The following is a 24,127-nucleotide window of genomic DNA, read 5'->3' as shown; positions in this document are numbered from 1 at the left end:
GAGTTCTCAGATGGTGTCAGATTTAGAAAGAACTTGTTTCAGAAAGGGAGCTGAGTTAGCAAAAGAAGCCTAGGTACCTCTTGACTCAATATAACTTGCTACTTGAGATTTTATCTATTTACCTTTCATTTTTAAGGGAGGAAACTCTTTCTTTACTTTTTTATTAGGATTTCAAGGAGTAAAGATATATTAGAGTAACTTAGTGTATTTCAAAATACAGATAAAACCTTCTTATTTACACCCTGGAGAACAAGGTGGAAACCTGAAGGTGGCAAAGACAGTTGGAGGAGAGGCTGTTAGTCAGACATGGAGACCAGCTTTCAAGAGACAGGGAGCCTAGGCCAAATGCATATTCTTTTTCAAATGAAGTTATCTGTCTTGTTCAAAGACCTAGCTATATTTTTTGGTTTTGTTTTGAAAGCCCAGTCAAATTCAATGACAATGTTTTCGTCACTTATATTTCTGGCTTAAAATCAAAGACTTAAGAGAGGAGCAGCTGTGAGAATTTGTTCATAATAATATTCTTCTCATAAAAAAACTTCAATTTTTTTTTATCATATTTACTCAAAAAAGCCAGTAGAATTCTTAACAAAGATAATTTTATCTTATCATGTGGAAAAAAAATGTCTTACAAGTAAACAAACTTATTAAAGTCTTCAGGAAATTGTGTTGTTGATCCTGGATGATAAATTCCCCAAACTTTTTTATGCTTCTAGCATTTTAAAATCCTCAATCATAGTATTTCTTAAATTAAAAAAAAAAAAAGACTTTTAAAAACTACTCTTTCAAGGTCATTAAAATTAAATTCATGTATGTTTTAATGTATTTTTTGGTACATTTTTCTTTGAGTTTTTTAATCCCACATATTCTTTACAACTCACCTACTAACTAGTTTACTTCATAATAATGAAAGAATAATAGTTTCTTAAATATTTTTTTCATTATTTAAAAATGCATGTACATTTAATTAAAAAAAAGACATCTTAACACAAAAAATTTTTTTTAGAGAATTAAAGTTAGAGGCTTTTGTTCCACCTAATCTTTCAACTAAATTATTGATATTTGAGTCTTGATTCTTGCCAAAATATTTAAATAAATTGAGAATTTCAATGGTTTTGCTTTTAAATTGGGAAAACAGCTACACTAATTTTCCTAGGTGTCATATTGCTTTCTATGTTATTTTCCATTGAGGATTTGTTTCTGCCTCATCTGTATGCCATTATAAAATCACTGTATCTTGCTGAAGTTCCTCTGCTACATCTTTATTCAAGTAAATGAGGTAGGAGATGCTTAGTCAATTGAGCAAGCTAATTGGTTAAAAATGTCTTGAGAACCCAAGTTCGGCATTTACTGAAAAAGTGAGTATTTCAGATCCATTGCCATTACATTTCTAGTGGTTCACTGAATTTAAATTATGTAACTCACCCTTATATCTGCAACCTTACTTCCACATTTTTCTCATTCTTTCATTTAAATGCGTTGATACCTTTTTTATGTCCACAAAGAGGGAAATAATTAAAAACTCAAGAGAACACAGATTTTCTTACAGTTTAATAAAATTGTTTTTTATTTTAACAAAGTAAACATTTGAATAGAGGGATCATGGGGTGCCTGGGCAGCTCACTGGATAAAGCACCCAATTCTTCATTTCAGCTCAGGTCAAGAACTCAGGGCCATGGGATGGAGTCCTACCTCAGGCTCTCTGCTCAGCAGGCTAGTCTGCTTGTCTCTTTCTCTGCCCTTCCCCCTCCCTCCCCCTGCTTGCATTTGCGCGCACTCTCTCTCTTTCTCTCTCCAAGAAAGAAAGAAAGAGAGAGACAAAGAAAGAAGGAAAGAAAGAAGGAAGGAAGGAAGGAAGGAAGGAGAGAGATCACTTCTTAATATCTGGGTACATTTCTTTTGAAATCATTGTGGAAAATATATAGAGCAGACAAATCTTAACAAAGATATAAAAGAACTATTACCTATTTCTTAAGTTTATCCTCTCATTTATACTCATAAATGATGCTTTTACACATCATTATGCTTTTATACATCTTCATTTACTGGATCCAAAGTCAATAGAATACTTATGTGTATGTTTTTATATTTTTATGTGGATACTACATATTATAAATCCAAAACAATAGCTACTAATGTATGTTAAAATAGAAGAGATGGTGTGTAGTGTGTGTGTGTGTGTGTGTGTGTCTGTGGTGCATTTGTTCTTTGTGTTCTTTATTTGACTCTATGAAGCTATATTTTTAAAATAATTTATACCTTGATGACTAATACCTAATGGAAACCAATGACTAGGTATAGGGTGCATTGAAAGACACATTGTAGACATCAACAGCCTCAGTGTCAGTTATGATAGGAATGAAAAGGCATGGATGCTGGAGTGAAATCTCTAACAGTACATATCATTCATTCATACATATTGCATTGGGAGCATAGAAAACTTGTAAGTAAATAATTTCAAGCAGTGTTAAGTTCTATGTAGATAGTAAACAGAACAACTCTATAGAACATGTTTGGAGGAGATGTAATTGACTAGGGAGATGTAGGAACTATTTTATTTTATTTTATTTTATTGTTTTTTTATATTAATATATAATGTATTATTTTCCCCAGGGGTACAGGTCAGAATCATCAGACTGGCACAATTTATAGCACTTGCTATATAGCACATACCCTCCCCAATGTCCATAACCCAACCACCCTCTCCCTACCCCCCTACCCCCAGCAACTCTCTGTTTTATGAGATTAAGAGTCTCTTACGGTTTGTCTCCCTCCCGATCCCATCTTGTTTCATTTTTTCCCTCCCTACCCCCATGATCCCCCACCCTGCCTCTCAAATTCCTCATATCAAAGAGATCATATGATAATTATCTTTCTCTGATTGACTTATTTTGATCAACATAATACCCTCTATTTCCATCCATGCCATTGCAAATGGCAAGATTTCGGGGGGTTTTTTGATGGCTGCATGGTATTCTATTGTATTTATATATACCACGTCTTCTTTATCCATTCATCTGTTGATGGACATCTAGGCTCTTTCCATAGTTTGGCTGTTGTGGACATTGCTGCTATAAACATTCTGATGCATGTGTCCCTTTGGATCCCTACATTTGTATCTTTAGGGTAAATACCCAGTAGTATGATTGCTGGGTTGTAGGGTAGCTCTATTTTCAACTTTTTGAGGAAGCTCCATACTCTTTTACAAAGAGTGGCTGTACCAGCTTGCCAACAACATAAGAGGGTTCCCCTTTCTCTGCATCCTCACCAACATCTGTCATTTCCTGACTTGTGGGACTATTTTAGATATAAAAGTCAAAGAAGGCCTCTGTGTATCTGAAGGGACTTAGAATGTGGAAACTTATTTGGAAAGTGTTTGTACCAAACATAAGACCCAAGTGACTTTCTCAGCAGGAGGGCCTGACTATAGTAAATATTTATGTAGCAGGTAATAGAGTTGTAAAAATGGGAGTATTGGGGCTCAAGGGTAATGAATTGGGTTGCTGGTTTGATCATGAATGAAACCAAGTTAGGAGTTGATCTGGTCTTGTAGTTAAAAAAAAAAAAGAAAAGAAAGGCCTCAGAGGAAATGACAGAATAGTGAAGAGCCACTTGTTGGATGACTGGAATGCCAAAGTCAGACTAGGAGAATTCTGGGATAGAAGAAATACTGATCCACTGAGATCCTGGCCCCACGGCCTCTTCTAGTCTCCCTCGCTCCCTAACTACAGAGTAACAGGATCTGCCCTGGCTATTGGGTGCTGCCAAGCTTCTAGTGAGCATGAGAGAGAGAGAAGTGTCAAAGCCAACAAATTGTTAAATCCCTTACCTTTTGTAAAAGTATTTCATCTTTTAAGAATCCATATTTAAGTTATGGGATAATTTTTTCCAGAGACTTTTTCCTCTTGAAAGAAAATGTTCGACTCCTCCCCTAAATGTTTTATTAGTACATAAAATCAGGCTAATCTAAGGCTCAAATAATTTAACAGAGACTCACTTCATTTTTCAGTTTTCTCTAAAATTGAGAAGTCTATAGCAACGGCTATAATTTTCATAGTAATATTGTGAAAGCTGTCATAGATAAAAATCAGTAATAGACAATGTAGAAATAAATCTGTTTTCTCAGCAACATGGTCATATATCATCATACATTTTCAGAGAGTTTATTTCCATTTTATCATTCCATTTCTAGACTTTTCTGCTAACACCTCAAATTCAGAATGGGTAAAAGAAAGAGCAAGCCAAAAAAAAAAAAAAAAAAGGAAAGTACAGGCCACTGTATTTTATTCTCAACTTAAGAGTCAATCAACATATGTTGTTTAATTTTTATAATGAAACATACAATCTTAAGAGGGAATACCATACAGTCATAAGAATGATCTGTCAGAAGGATATTTTATCGAACAAGAGAATATAAAAATTGTCAAAGCAGAATAACAAACTACATGTACAACATGACCCTTATTTAACTCTCTGTACGCACAAAAGAGTAAGATTGGAAGAATAGGTATGAGCGTCTTTAACTGTGGTTATGACAAGTTAGGAGAATTCTTAATTCCCTTGTTCTACTTTCTCGTATCTTCCAAAATCTCTGCAATATGCCCATTTAGATGTCATAATCAGGAGTTGTCATTTTAAAAAATGAATAACCTGGGTGTTTAAGTGTCTGCCTTGGGCCCATGTCATGATCCTAAGGTCCTGGAATTGAGTCCTGCATCAGGCTCCCTGCTCAGCAGGCAGTCTGCTTCTCCCTCCCCCTCTCCCTCTGCCCCTGCCCCCTGCTTATGTTCTCTTTCTCAAATAAATAAATAAATAAATAAATAAAAGCTTAAAAAAAATAAAAATGAATAACCTGAGTAAGTTGAACAACAAAAAGGGCATAGCCAAAGGAGTAAAATTCTGCTTTTTATCTTCAATTAGCTCATTGCATAATTAGAGAGGTCAAATTAAGACTCCTGAAATCATTAAGAGACCTTTAATAGCTAAGTGATTTTTAGGGTCACTAATAATAAAAGAGATTATGTAAAGAATCAAACCACTAGAGGAAGGAGTAGTCAAAAATGTCTTCCTAAGGAAGACTAACTGAAATCACTTCTTCGAGTATGAAAACAGGATTAAGAATAGGAAGAGGAAAAGAGGAATTACATTCCAGACTCGGAGAGCAGCATAAACAGACTCTTGGTGCTTGGAACAAGAAAAAGACTTCACATCCAGAACACACACATGCAAAAGGCATGCACTAAGTACTTATTTAATATTATACCAAACTTTATATAGAAAGGCCAGCCACCTTGTCTTCCTTGAAGAGAAAATGGAAAATGTATTCTCAGACTTGATTCTTGATTCATCTACTTCTTGGTCTTTTAGAATAGTGGTATATATAGAAAAATTAGTGATTCCAAGCATTTTATAAAAAATTAACTTCACATTCACTCTGTAAGCCATGCCATTTCTGCCATACATAATATGACTAAATAGGCAAATTGAAATTTACCACTTGTGAAAACTATTTTTCTATGGAAATTAAGATTTAAAAAAAGCAGTCTCATGGATATGCAACCCACTGTACAGCTATACTAGGTACATGGTGTGTACCATCCTAGAATTCAGTAATTAAAATTCAATTTTATCACAACATTACATTATGGCACAATGACAAGATGTCCCTAGGTAGGTAAATTCAAATATTAGAGTGAATTTCAGAAAGGAAGGTTATTAAGCCTTTGCCCAAGAGGGTGTTGATTTTAAATACTTTGTTCTACTGTTGAATCATATGTAAGGTTATGTGCACTGACTTTGGATTTTGAATATAGAGCCATTATATTTCTCATAGCCTGGTTAGAAAGGGAAAAAACAAAACAAAACCAAAAAATTAAAACAGCAACAACAACAACAACAAAAACCCCCAGAAAGTCAGGTAAATTTTGCGATCAGTTTTCTGCATTCAGAATTTGAAATGTGTATTAAAATGTGCTCAGACTGACAAGCTGCACAAAAGCAGTTTCATCTCTTTATAGACACAGCTTTTATAGCTTGCTAGGGCCTTCATTAACCTGCATGTCAGGTCCATTCATACTTTACGAATTGCTATAAATCAGGAATTGTTTTATATGTTTCTCTAAAAGAAAAAAAAAAATCCTAGGAGGCCAAACTTACCAATTCTCTCCTATGTTCACACTTCCACTTTCCTGTTGGTCTGTGTTCTATAAATGATTATAAAGCTCTGACTTTTTTTTAAAGCTCTAATGGGAAAATGGAAGATTTTAGTCTATCTTCTTTACTTTAGTATTTTCACCCTATACACAGTATGCTGCTCCAGCTAAAGGGAATATCAAGCACAGAAGTATATTTTTGTATTTAATTTTTACTGATAAGATATTCATTCTTATAGGCTGTAAGATCATCTTCCCACCATAAAAGAAGTATCTAGTAAGAATTAGATCATGTCTGTGCTTGTCCTATTTTGTTGCTTCATCATACCTAGCTGACCATTCTCTTGATTCTTGCAGTATGATACTTCCCTTACAAAACATGGTTTTCTACTGAACAGTAATTTTTGGGGAACCTTCTAAATACAAGGCATTGTACAAAGTTCTGGGATCACAGTAATAGCACAGGAGTAGCTACCATTTTCTGAGAATCTATGATACTTATGGTATTATGAAATGGTGGTTACCTCTTTACAAACAGAATGCCCTGTTTTCCTCACCACAACTCCACAAGGTGATAACACTAAACATAACTAACATTTATCAAGTGTTTGTTTACCATACATTGTCCTCAGTAATTTACATAAATTGATTACTTTAAGTTTCACAATTTAATTATGAGATAATTGTTCTATTATCAGTCACTTTTGTTTTATAGGAAAGGAAACAGGCATGAACTGGTCAAGTAATGAGCCCAAGATTTGAACCCAGGAATCTGAATACAGAGCATTCCCTCCCATATTATGTTCATTTGTGAGCTAAAAAATCTAAAATCCCCAGTGGTCAACTTTCCAAAGATCTTATGAAAGTTGAGTGACAAAGTCAGGATCCAAGTTTGAGGGGGTACCTGGGTGACACAGTCAGTTAAGTGTCCAACCATTGATTTCTACTCAGGTCATGATTTCTGGGTGAGGAGATTGAGCCCTGAGTCAGTCTCCAAGCTGGGCATGGAAGCTGCTGGAGATTCTCTCTCCCTCTGCCTCACCTCTCCCCATTCACATCCTTTCTCTCTCTTTCTCTAAAAGTCTCTAAAAGGAAGGAAGGAAGGAAGGAAGGAAGGAAGGAAGGAAGAAATGATCTAAGTTGTGTTCTGATTCTGAAGCTCCTGCTTTTAAACACCAGGATATATCCCTTTCTTAATGATTCCTGCTTCCCAAGACTTTCTAGGAGGTGATGACAACTACAGTGGTACACAGATTATGATAAGGGCAAAAGGTATACCCTGACAACTATAGAAATACTGAGTAAACAGTAATTAAATATAACTGTGGCATCAGAACAACTCAGAAGAAGTGGCATTTGAACCAGATCTGGAAGGATAAGCAGGATTTCAGTTGGTATAGAAGGAAAACAAGAGACAATTCAGGCAAAGGAAGTAGCAAATTTCATGAAACAAAAACCTAGAGCTCATTTTCCAAGGTGATGCATTTAATGCTCACTTATGTATCCCTCTTTATTACTTATAATCCCACAACAAAAATAAATTAAGACTCTGGGAATTCTGTTGCAATATTTTATAATCATTGCACATTATTAGAAACTGGATTTAAAATTCTAAATGAACACAACCCTTTAAACATTGTCTATTGCTAGCAAATTGTATTTGGGTATCAGGAACAATTGAGTCTTACTGACTTTGGGGTTATGCTAGATGAGATTCAAAAAAGGCTTAGCCATGCTGAGCTAGACTCAGTAAACTCTGCTGCCATGCTGTGCCCCTGACAACTGCCTACCTGTTCAGAGTTTGAAAACAGAAGACTCTTCCCTTTCTTTAAGCTACCTCAATTTTGACAGCATCGGTTAACTTGCAATATATTTGAGGAGACATTTTCAGAACAACCACATACCAACAGCACAACAAAAATAATAGACAACAAATAGAAGTGGATTTGCATTTCAAGCTCAGAGTTCAGTCTACAGTCTGAGTGGGGAGGCAATATATTCACCAGGTAAGAGATGGGAGTGTGAAGCCAACTGCAAACATTTGCATCCTGTCTTTGTTACCACCTGGCTACTTGACCTTAGAAAAATTACACAGTGTCTCTGAATCTTTGTCTTCTTATCTATAAAATGGAAAGGGTATCAGTATCTACCTTCTAAGATTTTGTTATAATTAAACAAGTTAATGTACATAAAGCACTTAAACTGGTATCTGACATATACTTAATGACTGGTTAAGCTTTATTATTTGGAATATAACCTTGGGTGAGTATTCAATGAGGACTTCCTTGAGCAGGAGGTCTTAACACTATATTTTGGGGAATAATAATTGCCATCATTTATTGAACTTCTTCTAAGTGCCAGTTATTAGGTCATTTTTTTTATCTCTGTTTCTACAACTGACCCTTTAGTTGCTTCTCACTATTCATGTTTCACAGATAAATTCAGTTGCTTGCCCAAGGGTATAAGGTTAGGAGGTAGAGAATATAGATTTTAACTCCAAAGGCCATGTTCTTTGTGGTTGAGTATTAAAAGTGCAGAAATGGGAAAGAGAAGACATTAAAGGCTATCTACGACCTGCATTATGTTTTTGTACTGCTGAAATAATTAGAGATTTAACTGGAAGAAGAGAAAATGAACCAATTAGAGCCTCCTAACAGGTCTGTTGTGTGGGTAGTGGTTTCTAGAGTCTCAGGATTGAATGTGTGCTGCGGTCAGAGCACAGCCTGTTCTTGTTGACACAGGTCTGGATTCTAGTTTGGCACTCTTCAGGAAGTTGAGATCTGTGACATCGTTAATAAAGGAGAAGTATATGAGAAATCGAACTTCTCTTCCCACTTCCCGTTTGCTGCAACCATATCACTTAATTAAAGTTATGTGGTGATAAAGTATGTTTATTCTCATCACATTTCTTTCTGAGTTATATAACATAGGATTTTTCGATTAAAGGAGGTCTTTGACCAGGTCTGCCTTCCCAGACCAAAACTGATTCTTCACATACGTTTCGCGAATTATTTGTTAAATTAGATGGGTTTTTAAAATGCTCACTATCCACCTTTATTTGTGTCTTTTATCCATGATCAACTTGCCCGATCTAGTTTATTACTCTTTTTGTGTGATTTACCTAATTACTTTCATCCTTCCATTGTCTAATTACTGAGATCCGCTGGTCACTGGAACAGGTCTACCTCTGCAGCATCTGTTGCTATTTATGGGTAATTGGGGAATCAGGACTACCTAGGGGCTTTGTTCATTAGGTGGTTTTGCTTTGCATAAAGTTGAAATCCACAGAGGTTGTGAGGCAGCAAGATCCCCTGATGCTGCTGTCTGTGTGACTGAAATTTATCAGTCAGCCTTCTTGTGGAGCAGATGGTATCCAAATGTATCCTCGGCCGCCTGGGAACCGTGCCATGGGGAAGAGAAGAGACCTAGTAGAGTGGAATGCAGGATTAAAGAAAAGTCCCTTCACATTTCTAATGTACAAAACCATCTTTTCCCAAATGATTCTTACTTGAGCTTTGACCTATTGCAATTGGCAAAAGTGGTACTATGCCCATTTCACAATGGAAGAAACTGATTCTCAGAGTTAAGTGACCTGCCTATGGTCTTATACCAGGCATGAGAAAGCTGCATTATGTTTTCAAGTGTTCAAGCTTTTCAAGTGTTCTACCACTTAGTCTCCTATTACCCCTACTTTACCAAGGACAAAAGATTGTTCTTGGCTGTTATCTATAGTGGTAAGGTCTCAGAAGTCCGTTTAAGAAAAAGATATTGCCAGGTCAAAACCTGTCCAAATTCAGAATATCAGCTGTAATGCCACACAAAACTTAAATACCCTCTCACTCTAAGAATTTCACAGTCAGTGGCTTTAAGCAACATTTATTTTGTTTCTAAAATTTGTAACTCTTACCTTCACTTTTCCATGGAGCTCCCAACTCCCATTTTCAATGGGCTGGTAGCTATCTCCACTTGTTCATCTAAAAGCTGATCTCTTGATTCTAATTCCCGTCCCTCCCAAAATGTTGTTCCTCCATGATGCCCATCTGCATAAAGAACATCACTATCCATTTAGTTATGCCAGTCCCCAAACTATAACCCTTTCTTGAATCTTATTTTCCCCTAATCTCACATTAAATCCATCACCAAGTCCTATAATTTGTATGTTGAAAATATTTTCTGAGTTTGACCAACTCCTTTCTTTGCCACTGCTGTTGTTCAGTTCTGAGCAGGTATCAGCTCTCACGGGGGCCAGTTAGGAGAGTCCTTATGGGAAGCTGTCATCTGCTCTTGCCTTGCATGGTCCCCACCCGGCAGAAGAGCCCTGGTAATCTTTTCAAACTATCAGTGTGATTTGTTCACATCCCTAGATAAAATCCTCCAATGGCTTCCATTTCACTTAGAATAACATTGAAATATCCTATCACATTTTATAAAGATCTTGAGAAGCAGGCCATTCTCACCATACTTACGCTAACCTTCTAGCTCATTCTTCATCGACCTTGGTCGTCTTTTTGCTTCTCAAACAAGCCAAAAATTTGGGTTTTCACAGTTGTCCTCTCTGAGCTGGCTCCTTGGTATGTTTTAGGTCACGGCTCAAGCATGACCTCATCAGAGAAGCTTTTCCTGATCAACCCTCCCTCCCAACACTCAATTTTAAACACCCTATTTAAAATTCTCACTAAATTATTATTTTAAACTTCATGTCCCACTAGAGTATAAGCTCCATTAAATAGGGAACTTCTTTTCTTGTTCACTGCTGTGAAACTGTCACCTAGAATCATGCTGGGTACATTTAGATGTTCAATAAATATCCATGAACTGAATGCATGCATGAATGCCATTGCTTTTTTCTTCTCATATTTCTTCATAAAATAAGTGTATATATTTAGATATGCCCTTGAAATGTTTTTGTAATTATTGCTAACACAATTATTTGTAAAAAGTAACTCATTTAAAAAGTCCCAATAAATACAACTATTTAATCATTGGTATTTTGTTATTAACAAGTTATTAGGAGAGATAGAGCCTTACTGCCCTTGGAAATCTTCTAGAAAGAATCAGTCATAGGTCGAGCCGAACAAGGGCATTCTGTAACTAGACTATGTAGCTGGCAATTGCTTATCTGTGTAGAATTTTATGCCTAAAATTCTTCACAGAGTCACTTCAAGATTCTGGGGTTATGACAGCATCATGAAGCAAGTAATCTTCTTATAAAGATGTTCTTAAAAGCATACAAAAACAAATAGCTAGAAGCATAACAGACAACCAAAATAGTAGAAATTCTCTGGGTCCAGAGATTTGAGCTTACTTTTAAGCCTATACTACATAACCCTGAGAGAAGACAATCCAATAGCATGGGGTCACGGTCATCCTGAGAGCATCTGAATCCTATTTCTGCTACTGGCTGCCTGTGTGACTCTAAAAAATTCATTTTTATTGTGGGCAGGGGTTGGGGATTAATCTGAGATAGTGTACTTAAAGCACTAAAAATGGTGCTAGATGTATAAGTGATCACTGAGAGGTATTATTCTAATTATTGTCTTGGGTTAATCCCTTATCCTGTCCCAAACTCCGATTCTTTATGTGTAAGTTGTGGATTATAATTCTTATTTCACAGGGTGTTTGAGCAAATATATGTGAAAGTGAGAAATGTTAGTACGTTGTTAGAAATTCAGTCCTTTTTTTTTTTTTTTTTCACATGTTGAATCAGATCTTCACAAATTCTCCGTGAGGAGAACTCTAATTACCATCCCCATTTCCAGATGAGAATATTGAGACTCCATCACAAATGCAGTCACCCAGTTGGGACTGGGATCTATGACTGGGAACCTTACTACATAAAACAAGTAAGAACTATCAAGGAGACCTTCAAACAAAGGGTATCTCATATTCTTACCTTACCTAGTGTATCACATATCCTGGCAGAGTGGAGAAGGTGGTTCTTTAATTTGAATCATATAAACTACTTCTGCTTTGTTCTGAAGTGTCCTGGATAGCTAAGGCTCTGAAGCCCTCTTCAGTCCGCTAGCAGGAGCTCTGGTGCGCCTTATATTTGAACTGCTCACCTTGGAGATCACAATTTTTCTAAGAAGTATCTTCTTTGTTTCCTTCAAACTCTGATTCTCCTAGAACCACTGTCTTCTACTTTTCAAATTTTTTAACCTACACAGTTTTCCACGTAGTGTTGAACTTGTGGATTTTGTTCTAAATAATTAGATCCTTCCTGCCCTTAGTCTTTTCCACATTCGCTTTCTCACCTACACACTCGCTTGTCTTCTTTCTCATGCTCTATGTCTCCTGGATCACTAGTCATTTCTAGCTTTAGCTTTTCTGTACCAAAACCTTGTTTTACTTCCTGTGAGCCAACCGTCTTATGATAGGAGAACTGACACCCTGAAAGCCTGATTGTTCTCTTGTCCACAGGAAAATCACACATATGATTGACTCAAGAGATTCAAGAAAGATGGGGTGCTATATTCTTCAAGCTCTTCAATACTCTCCTGCCCCAAATGATGTTCTAGTTGGAGACAAGTAAAACAAGAGGCTAACTATCCCCTCAGGACCATCTATTTCTCCCATTCTTCCTTCTCCCCTCTTATTTTCTATTTATGTAAAGCTTTGATGTAATGCTTTCAAACTGCTTATGAAATATTTGGCGTTAGAGGGACAGCAGTTCAAGGGACAGCAAAAAAACTATGAATTCCACATATAGATATTAAGTGCAGCACATTTATAAAAAATAATATTCCTGAAAAAAATTTTTTTAATTATCTTAATTTAAGCAACACCTCCTAAAATGTAAACGCTTAAGTGTAATATATACAATGCAACTTTTCTAAAATATTTTGGTTTGGGAAGGCATGTCTAAAAATTGCCTCAATTCAGGGTTTGGTGAAAGCCAGACCATGAGTCAATGTGTTGTGTGTAAAGATGTCCAGATTGAACAACTGCTTTCCAGATTGCTTGCTACTTCCTGCCCAAACAAATGGATTCTTTTAGGAGACCATCAACCCCTGAAGGCAACATTCCAGACCCCTATTTCCTTTATTTGTCCTCAGCCTTCCAAATAACTCCTAGACATCAATCATTCTGTGCCCTTAGAGTTCAACAACTCTGAGTGCACTTCTCTTTGCCATCCATCTTTGGTGATTCAGGCTCTGACTTTACTGCCACCCCTCCTGTAAGTGTCTCCAATAGCCCTACTGGCCTCATCTCTTGGTTTGGAGATAAAACAGAGAAGCAGGAAGCTGCTACTCACTAACCCGCATGCCCTTCTGGACCCACTGATGGGCCCCCCTCTTACCCTGATAGGAATCCCGTCGGTTCCCATGTCAAACTGGTAGTCTTGGGAAAATGTTGCCCTCTTGGCCTCTGGGCAGGTAGAAGGCTTGCTGTTGTTCTCTGGATTGTTTCCTCTTACTTCCACTATCCTAGTTTTAACACCAGAGATTTCCATTAACTGACTTACAATATTTCTTTTAGTTTTCGGAGGGACCTGCTTCCATTCTTGAAACAGCATTTTCCTCCTTTCTTAAGCTGCACATATGTTCCTGCTGAAAAGAGCAGCAGAAATCGGCAAGCACTTGTTTCTGAAGTGGAACATGAGTCTGGAGTTTGCGCACAAAGAGCTAAGTCTATATCCATTGTGAGGTGATGAGGCCAGACCAGTGTGGGGCCTTCAGCAGATGGGCTGGATATCAAAACTTGAAGAGACATGGGCACAGACTTGGTTTTTTTTGTTTTGTTTTGTTTTAAAGATTTTATTTATTTATTTGACAGACAGAGATCACAAGTAGGTAGAAAGGCAGGCAGAGAGAGAGGAGGAAGCCGGCTCCCTGCCAAGCAGACAGCTCGATGTGGGGCTTGATCCCAGGACCCTGGGATCATGACCTGAGCTGAAGGCAAAGGCTTTAACTCACTGAGCCACCCCGGTGCCCCTAGACTTGTTTTTAATTCAACTGTCTGAGGATGGAGTCTCAGTTACCAAGGTAATAGTCACAAAAAACAAGACAAAATAGTATTTTCTGAGGATTGACATAAAAGAAGCTGAGGGAGCTGGGGACAAGCTGGAGAATGGGAGTCTTCTGGTACTGACAACAGTGATGTGAACAAAATTTGTTCTTTTTATATGCAAATATGCTTTCTTCTGTACAGCTGGCTTCTTCAGTGCTCCAGAGCACAGACAATCAAAGAGCATTTCCCGAGAGCACCATTGTTCCAGGAAGAGGTTCTTTTTTTCTCTCTCTCTAGATTCCTCAATGATACTTAAATTCAGAACCGGTACTGAGTGGGTAGTTTATTTTCATATGTGTCATGTTCCACACTAAGGAAGTGAATTTCATCTTCTCAGCCATTATTTTTTTCATCTAAAAGGCCAACATGTTTTTATTTAACACACACAGAGATATGCGTAAGATATGGTGACATATTTGTATATTATTCTGTTATGGGGAAAAGAAAAAAAAAATTATATCAGGACTTTTTTTTCCATACAATGTGAATCTAGCTTTTTACATGAAGGAAATCAGCTTAATTTATAACTCAACCAGTTATAATGAAATTTAGGAGCAGTAATACTCAAGTCTCAGTGTAGCAAGAATTCCAAAGCAATGTTTCTCTAACAAAATCTTTTAAATTCCCTCTTGCAAATTATTGCCTATGTTCCTCAATAATTCTGTCATCTGCTTCCTCCCTAAGGCATTAGTCTCATCCTTTCCTCATGTTTTATTTGGGTTCTATTATCAGAGTATTGAGAGTCTTAAAATCCTTGTTACAAAACTAAATCACCATTGAATATGCAGAGGACCAGACAGAACAGAATGATGTTATTGGGAAAAATTATTAGATACTCCTGAATACTCTGTTATTAGTAAAAAGCAAATTAGTAAATATAGTCTTCATCTTTGAGCCACGTGTTGTGATCCACAAATCTGACTGACTAGTGAAAAAAAGAAAGAGATGGAATTTAGTGGAATAATGAGGCAGCAGCAGGCACACTATTGTTCTGGACATGTGCTATCACAACCAAAGTTTAAGCCCATTGCTACCTGACACAGAGTAAGTATACAGTACATTTTGTTTCCTGCCCCCCAGCTCCCATCTTCTTTGCATGCTTCATGTATTATCTTAAATGAGAACAACCTTAAAATTTGTTTGATATTAGCATTTTATCGTTGTAATATAGGAGCCCAAAATATAGCACTATTTCAGTATGTCTAAAACATTCTTGCATGAGGATGGCTTTTTTTTTTCCTGTGTGTGTATGTGTGCATTGATTTCTTGTTTTTTGTTTTTTTAAGATTTTTATTTATTTATTTGAGAGAGCAAAGGGGAGCTGAAGGAGGGAGAAGTAGACTCCCCACTGAGCAGGGAGCCCACAGCTGGGCTTGATCCCAGGACCTTGAGATCATGACCTGAGCCGCAGGCAGACACATAAATGACTGAGTTAAGTCAGTTAACTCAGTTACTAACTCAGTTAATTAAGACAGTTAACTGACTGAGCCACCCAGGCACCCCTTGGATTTATATCTTCAACCTCAAACACTGAATTGCTTATTTCCCCTTGACCTTCTAAAAACCTAAAATTAATACTGTTGGTTCATGTTATGGGGCAGTACTTATCCTCCTTGAAAAGTCAGGCCCTGATACTGAATTTGGGACTTTTTTTTTTTAACTCATTATCTTAAAAGACAAAATAAAACCAAAAAAGGAGAAGAGAAAGAATTCTAAACATTCTAATATTTTTATGCCAACTCTTATATATTTTTAAAATTTTTCCAACAAATTTTCTTATGTTGACAGTTATGCATGGTTCACATATTCTTGAGGGAAGTATGTGTTAATTAAAATCTTCCACACAACAGTTAAGGGGGAAATAACACTTTTTTTTTCTCTATAAGGACTTACAAACAGTTGCTTAATTGAAGAAAAAGCTGTGGGTTAAAAGAGATGTGTTCCTGACCCTAATAGCCCCACATTTTGTAAATATACAGTGATGTCTTCAATGACCTCCTCTTTCACAGTGATGAGAGAAACATATGTTGGAGAGCAAATTTGAGATGGCAGAAAAGAGAACACAAAGGGAAAATGCCAAATGAGAAAAAATACAGAAAGTAGCCTTGATTAGCTGAAAATATGCTAAAATGAACAGGCATGGCAAGATGTAATGCTAGACTCAATGAATTAAAGATTCTTAAAGATTCTATAGAGAATACTGAATGTGCATAGAATGTATACATTAATGGCCATAAATCAGTCAGTATGATATCAAGCCACATTTTTCTAAGAAGCAGCCTTCAGAAAATATTTAAAAGTGAATAGAGTATTCCCAAATACTTAGTAAAATCTCATTTTGTGGATATTAATATGAAGCAGGTACACTCTGCTTTCTGCCATTTTACCACACACAACTGAATTGTCATGGATTGCAGTGCCCTGGGAACGAAGCAGTACTGTCTTCTGAATCTACTCAGGGGATCTGAACTGTAGAGGTTGGAAGCCTAGACTTCAAAAGTGGTTGTCTTAAAATTCTGGAGAGAAAGGAAGAATAAAGATCAGAGAGGAATAAGAGACAAAACCAGGAAAGCATATTATACGTTTTATAGTGGAAAGCAATTAGAAAAGGGCTGTTCGGCTTTTTAAGTGTTACATTTTTTAATGTATGCTATAAATTTGCGTAATCTCGATTTAATCACTGGTATAGGATGGTAACTGTGAAACCATATAATGGAGTACAGTAATTTATTGGACTGGAAACATAACCCAAATTGGCTTATCAGTTGATTAGTGGCATCTAATTTTCTGGAGTACAAGGAGAAAGATATATATGTGACATTTATAAGAAACCTGACCAAACAAAAAGAATTCGAGAAGTAAATTTAAAAAACTGCATTCTAGGCTCCCAGAGCATTTCCCACAGCCTTGGGGAAGTGGCTAATTCTCTCAGCCATAGTAAGATAAGTAAGAATGGTGCTGTTGAAGGAGCCTAGAAGCCAGATGGTTATTTCCCTAAAGCCCTATTTGTATAAGGCTGTTTTTCTTTTCTTTTATTTACATATAATGTATTATTTGCCCCAGGGATACAGGTCTGTGAACCATCAGGCTTATACATTTCACAGCACTCCCCATATAAAGCTGCTTTTCTATTTAAGATCCCTCATCTTCAATGCCCTGGACTTTTTGGCTCTTGAAGGGCATGGATATATCCCTTCCATTTTCACTATGGAGAGATGAGAGATAAAATTTCATCAAAGGAGAAGGTATGCTTCCATCAGGCTATATTGCATTCTAGCTATAACATTTATTTTTATTTTATTTTATTTATTTGAGAGAAAGACAGAGTGAGAGAGCATGAGAGGGGAGGTCAGAGGGAGAAGCACACTCCCCATGGACCTGAGAGCTTGATGTGGGACTCGATCCCAAGACCCTGGGATCATGACCTGAGCTGAAGGCAGTCGCTTAACCAACTGAGTCACCCAGGTGCCCTTATAACGTTTATTTTTAATTGCAAGAGAAAGACAGCTTACTAGCGTTTACAATCTTCCCTTTTTTTTTTCTTTTTCTTAAATTTATTTATTTATTTTGATAGAGAAAGATCACAAGTTGGCAGAGAGGCAGGCAGAGAGAGAAGGAAGCAGGCTTGCCCCTGATCAGAGAACCCAATGTGGGGCCCGATCCCAGAACCCTGAGACCATGACCTGAGCTGAAGGCAGAGGCTTAATCCACTGAGCCACCCAGGGTCCCCTGCAGTCTTCCTCTTTGATGAAAGAAGTACACAGAGCAGAGGAGCAATTCTTTCCATAACTGGTTGGGACATCTCAGGTGTTAAGATAATCCTCCCTGTGAGCCACTGCTCTCAGTATAAAGGTACACTAACCTCCCAGTTAAACCCCTGCTCATAGGGTGAGTTGACAAAAATTTACATGTAGCTCATCTGCCTGGCAGACAGAAAATAAAGCTTCTGTTGTTTTTGACTTCTTCATTGGAAGAGCCTAGTCAGAGGTAAAATTAACAAGTGTAAGTGTACACTACGGATTTCACAGAAGGCAACATATTAATGATACCTATGATCTGAAATTAACAAATAATCCCACAAAAGATTTTAAAACATTTTTATTTACCTATATAAAAATAAGCAAATACCGCCCCCCCAAAATCACAGTAATGAATTTAATAAAATGCTTTTACTGAAAAACCAGAAAGTTACACAAAATTAGGACCAACCTGGACTGTCTTAAACATTTAACTACCATAAGAATATTGGATAGTAAAATCCATTTTTGTGTCAAGACATAACTATATTCATATTAATGTTAACAACATCGCTGTGCCTAACATTGCTTCACATAATCTTTATAACAAATCTATGAAATATGTCCTTTTGCATCCATTCTAAAGACTAAAATATAGAGACTCAAAGAGATAATTTATCCAAAGTCACATAATCCCTTAGGCTGGATCCAGCTTTCAAATATAGTATTATCTTAAGTAAAAAAGCCATTCCTCTATGTTCTTTATGCTATACTGTGTGGTTTCTCCTCTAAGCCTAACTTTCTTTTTGCTGATGTAAAAACAGAAAATAGAGATGTGAAAATCTTTGTCAAAGTCCCCTGCCCCACCCCCACCCCCTGTCTCCTTTGCTTGTGGCCATTGCTTTGTTCTGGAGGAAAGAGGATACACTTTGTAAGATGCCACTGATACTGAATGACAAGAAGAGAAATGAAAGGGAGTGAGGCAAGAAAAATGACCTGACTTCAAAGAAGAAAGAGCTCTTAAGAGAAAGAGAGAGGTGCTTGGAGTCAACTGTGAATTCATAGGGCCCCACTGGCTCCTGTCCCCGCTCTTGTGGAAGCCTGTGGCAGGCCTCTTTGCTTATTCTCACACTCCATATCCATTGAAGGTCCTAGAACGTTAGGATTTGGCCAGTGCTGCTGAATTCAAAGGCACCTGAATGAACAGTTGTGTTCTGCTTCTGATGGTTATTGCTGGGACTGAACTCTCTGGCAGCAGAGTCTAGAGACAGTTCGAGGCTTCCAGCCAAAGTGGGCTAGAAGGCTGGCAAGACGGGGTGGATTCAAGAGACTTGACATGATTTAGAAATGATGGCCAAATGAAAAGGAAGCTGGAATTTTATGAAAACAGCATTTCTGGATAGAGACAATATTTAACTTAACAAGAACTGTGCAGACCTTGTCCCTTAGATTCTGCACCGTCGTGCATGAGAACTACAAAAGCAAAAGATGGTCTGTGCTATCTTCCTAAGACTCCAAGTAGTTGCTTGAAGCATCTAGAGCAGAGGGTAGAAAATTCTGGTCCTTAGGCCAAATCTAGTCACAGAGGTACATTGTGTGGTTCTTATGGCTTTAGCCTACACCGTGATGACTGGGATTTCAAGCCCTGGACCAATCCTCAAATCAGGCCGCAGTGGGTTTTCATTTATTCAGGCAATGAATCTGAATAGAATTCCCCTCTGTTAATACAGTGTAGGCTTTCCAGTTTGCTCAGTGTCTGGGCCTCCCCCGAGATACTGAAGCTTCATTTATTTTTATCCTTGCACTTATACCAAGGATTCCCTTCTGTGGAGTGAGAGCTGTCTGGCTCCTGTATGAATCTGAGCTGGGGATGCCAGTGGGCATCTCATTCAAAGCACTGGCAGTAGAAAGTAAACCCTCATGTTGCTAGTTACCGTAGAAAAGTTAACAGAAAAGACAAAACCAAAAACAAACAAAAAAACCAGTAGCTCAGAGCTGTTTTATTTTTCTTAAATAAATCTTCAAATTATAGCTTTAAAAAAAATACTCATTACTTCCATATTGCTCCTTTTTTTTTCCTTTTCAGTAAAAAATAAAACAGACTATTTAGTGGATACAAGCACATTTGAACCCTAACCTATCAGCATCTTGCATATGTAAACTCTTTTGGACTTTGGGAATATTTTAAAATAGCTCAGTCCAAAACAAAACCAGTAAAAAGGCAGTAATAAACATTAAATATATCTATATATGTATATATATAGATACAGATATAGATCTATATCTAGAGATAGTAGATAGATAGATGCATGAATGAGGTCAGAGAGGCATTTATTAAGTACCCATTTAGTTCAAGAAATTTTTAAATGAATAAAACAGAAGAGAAGCAAAACCCAAAGTGTGCCTTTAGTCTTCTGAGTTGAGAAATGCCATTTATGTAGAGGAGAGTTTTGTTTGGGTAATGGGCAGTGGCAAGTATGGTTGGAAGACTGAGAAATGTAGTTTCCAGGCTTCTTTATTGGCTACCAAATATTTCTTATGCAGGTTAGACTTTATGGTGATCAAATGAGTAATAGCTCCATGAAGCAATCCAATCACTCATCATTTATCACCCTCCAGTGGGACAGTTTCAGTATGTATAGATCCATGGTGTGTATGGGTTTCACTATATGAAATGCAATGACTCATGCACTAGTTTGGTATTTAGCAAGAAATCTTGGACCTGGTGACCGTGTTTACAGAGTTATCTGAATATGACTGAGTCAATAAAAAACATTTTACAAAATAATAAAACACTAAATATTGGTAAATGATATTAACATTGGTAAATATTAGTAGAAGGATACTGGTAAACTTTATTTTTCATAGAAAAGTCTATTAATAAAAAGGGTCTAAAATCTTTTTCAACTCCACCCTGAGAGACAGGTAAACAGATGAAGAAATTGAGTATCTAAGAGCTTGTCACATAACATCACATAACTAAAAAACAAGGAATGTGGGAATACAGCTCAGGAATTCTGAATGATCTCAGGGTCTTTCCATGATATCTTACTGCATAGGCATGAGGGAACAGAAAATCCTCTGGGCTGTTGGGAAGAAAAGAGGTATGGGCTTCCTAAGGTGTGAGTTCTGTTTTTGTTTTCTGTGCCCGTTTTTAGATATAGAAAATAGAGAATTACAAAGTGCCATTATTGCTCTTTTTACTTCTTCTGTATTGGGATATCTGTAAATTGGGTTGGACAGAACATTTCAGTTTAATGAAGATTTTCTGTTTTTATTAGGAGTGAGTCTGAGAGTTTCACTGATAAAATGGAGAACAGCTGCTCACTTCTGGGAAACAACCACAGCCCACAGTCAAGCCTGATAAGAAATCTGAAAAGGAGTAACTTATTTTGAGCAAAGGTGTCATAAACTCATCAGGTAGAAATGAGGTTACAACCAAGGAAGAGGGCAAGATGCATGTGTTTGAAGCAAATAAACTCTAGCTTTAAAATCCAGGAACAGATAGAGTCAATATCTGTAAGTGGAGAGAAAGCTCTGAACAGATAACCAAGCGAATGAGTGATGAAGCTAAACACATTCACAAGGCAAGTAGAGGAGATGATCAGAGTAACCATCAAAGAACAGTACAAGTCTAAATCTAACTTTTTTTTTCCCCTTCCGGAGATATATTGATGTTGAAACCTCCCATCAGTATTTCCTAAAACTGTAGATCTCTTGGGTCAGACAAGAGAGAATCATGGCAGTGAGTCTTCAGAAGAGAGAGGCCATGGGGGAGGAGAGGAACTCAGTATGCTAGAAAAGAAATGGAGCTAATGGGGAATGATGTAAACAAACCACCAGGGTTTTAATAATGGAAATGTGAGCCCCTACTGTTTTTAAGCCTCTTGTTCTTAATATGTAAAACTGAGAGAGTAACTCAAAGTTCTGTTTTGAGAAATCAAAAGATAATTAGCAAAATGCTTCAAAAAAAAAAATAGGGAGGGGCAAAACTGTAGCTGTTACTTTTTCCACATATGCTTTCCTAAGCTCTCCTGTATTGCCGGAGGCATTTAAATAGACATGGGTTAAATAAGGAAAAATCATGACAAAATACTATACAGGACTAAAAGGATCTCAAAGTCTGGGAAGAAGTGTTAAGAAGGTAAGAAATTTGCCCAGCATTGCCTAGCTGTTAGAACTAGCCAAAAAACAGACCCGTTTGATCCCAAAACTCCTGCTTTTTTTTTTTTTTTTTAAGATTTTATCTATGTATTTGACACAGAGAGAGAAATCACAAGTAGGTAGAACAGCAGGCAGAGGCTTAACCCACTGAGCCACCCAGGCACCCCCCCAAAACTCCTGCTTTTTCCTCTATCCCATTTTGCTTCTATAAATGAGATGATCTGTAAGCCACTGAAGGTGATAATTACATTTAAAATTTCCTTTGCTTTCAAGTTTTGGATTTAAGCCTAGTACCTCTGTCCTAAAACTCTTTCCCAGTTTTAGGAAATACTGATGGGAGGTTTCAACATCAATATATCTCCGGAAGGGGAAAAAAAAAAAAGTTAGATTTAGACTTGTACTGTTCTTTGATGGTTACTCTGATGAAGGTTCTGTAAACTGCTGCAGTGACAGAATATAGCTTAAATGCACTGTCCTTCTGTCCCTTCCTGCAGCAGTCAGAAGTGTAGGTTAAGGATGGAATAGAGCGCAGCTCCTTCTCACCCAGGGACCCAGACAGAAGAGCCCAGTCTCCTCCAGCCTGCCTTAAGACACCAGCTGGGCATAACTCGAACCCCCTCTGATGAGGACACTTTATAGCAGACTTAGCCATCCAGCTGCAGGTAGTAAAACTACTATTTCAAAGTCAGGGGAGAAGGGACACTGGACATGCTGAAAAGGAATACATTTTTGGATTTCCCCCCTGAATTGTGGGAATGATTGTGGGAGGAGAAAATATTCAAGGAAATATGGTATGGTGCTGAGCTTCTGTAATATGAGCCTGGTGTCTCAAAGGAAAGTTCCTACATTTGTGGCTCCTGGGCAAGAATTAACCCATCCTGATTCCACATTTCTCCCTCCCAGACTTGGCTAGAATCCCAGACCGAGGGCGTTTCTAACCCCTCCTCTGCCTCCTCTGCCGCTTGCCTGCGGCTTATGTGCAGCTTTGGTGGGGTAAGGGCTCTCCCCAGTTTTCTGTTGCTGCGTTTGATCATATCCAGTAGATTGCTAGAGCCGAGACAGGGTGCACTGGTACATTTGAACTATTCCCACCAGTGTCAATAAGGAACAGCATAAAGTTTCCTGGATGTAGCGCAACTCAGCTTACTTTGTCTGGGAGTGTGAATTAAAGCCCAGGGTTTCATGACTAATTAAAGTCGCTCAAGTCCCAGAGCTGTGTGTGGAGTCACACGTCAGACCTGGCATCCCAGGGCGGTGCAGACTAGCAGGAGCGGCAACCGTGGTCAGTGGAAATGAACTCTCAGCTCTGCAGCACGTGACTTCCTATTTCTGTAAGGTACTTCCAAGGGACTTCCTCTGTAAAAAAATCAGCCTGAGTCCCAGGAGATTTCATTCAGCGCCGTCGCTAAGTTTACTTCCAGCTCCGCACAGAAGTTTTCCCTGAGACACGGTGCTAGTTTCTTTTCTCTCTCTCTGCTCTGTCATTGCCAGCATGCAAGGATCTGGTGGCCCCCGTTCGTGATCGGAAGCTGAACACACTGGTGCAGATCTCAGTCATCCACCCCGCGGAGCAGGGTCTGACAAGATACTCGAGCACGGAAATTGTGGAGGTGAGTGAGCGGGCTGGGTGTCTGCCTTCCTTTGCTGCGCTGTCGCCTTCTCAGCCTCTCTGTGACTTTGAGCAAACAGCTGAAGTTAGTCAGTCCCTGGCCTGCAGCTGTGCTATGTTCCTGTCCTCTGTTATTTAGGAAAGCATACCTGAGGTTATGAAGCATTGCTAACTTACCAGAATAAACAGATGAGAGAAAAGCTTGCCTTTTTCATAGACTTTCTTTTTCTTTAGTAAGGAGAAAAAAAATAATCTCACTTTGGATCCTTAAATCACCAAGTAGAGGGGGGGAGAAAAAAATATATATACATACATATATAAAATTAAATGTAACGAATACTTAATTTGGGAGGACTAAAAGAGTCATAAAGTACCCCCAGAGAAGTTAAGTGTTCTTGTACTTTTCATTTTTTCCTGTGTTCTTCAGTCTGCTGATGGAAACTTTATATTATTTG

At 37.7% G+C, this 24,127-nt stretch overlaps 1 protein-coding gene across 5 annotated transcripts in view; it reads left to right on the top strand.

Moving 5' to 3' along the window:
* The window catches only part of INPP4B (inositol polyphosphate-4-phosphatase type II B), an 830,315-nt gene that overhangs the window by 463,700 nt on the left and 342,488 nt on the right, over positions 1 to 24,127 (top strand). For 4 of the 5 annotated variants that reach the window (XM_004768442.3, XM_004768441.3, XM_004768440.3 and 1 more), the window contains one exon: positions 23,555 to 23,673. In XM_004768442.3, the coding sequence (XP_004768499.1) occupies positions 23,555 to 23,673 (119 nt within the window). Of the gene's footprint in view, positions 1 to 23,268; positions 23,395 to 23,554; positions 23,674 to 24,127 lie in introns of those variants that run through there. The other variant, XM_013064513.2, reaches the window with a different exon arrangement.

This window comes from Mustela putorius, unplaced genomic scaffold (assembly GCF_011764305.1).
Source record: "Mustela putorius furo isolate JIRA1106 unplaced genomic scaffold, ASM1176430v1.1 tig00000083_pilon_pilon_pilon, whole genome shotgun sequence".
Taxonomy (NCBI): Eukaryota; Metazoa; Chordata; class Mammalia; order Carnivora; family Mustelidae; genus Mustela; species Mustela putorius.
The sequence above is the reverse complement of the archived record's forward strand: the minus strand, read 5'-3'. Positions and strand labels throughout refer to the sequence as shown.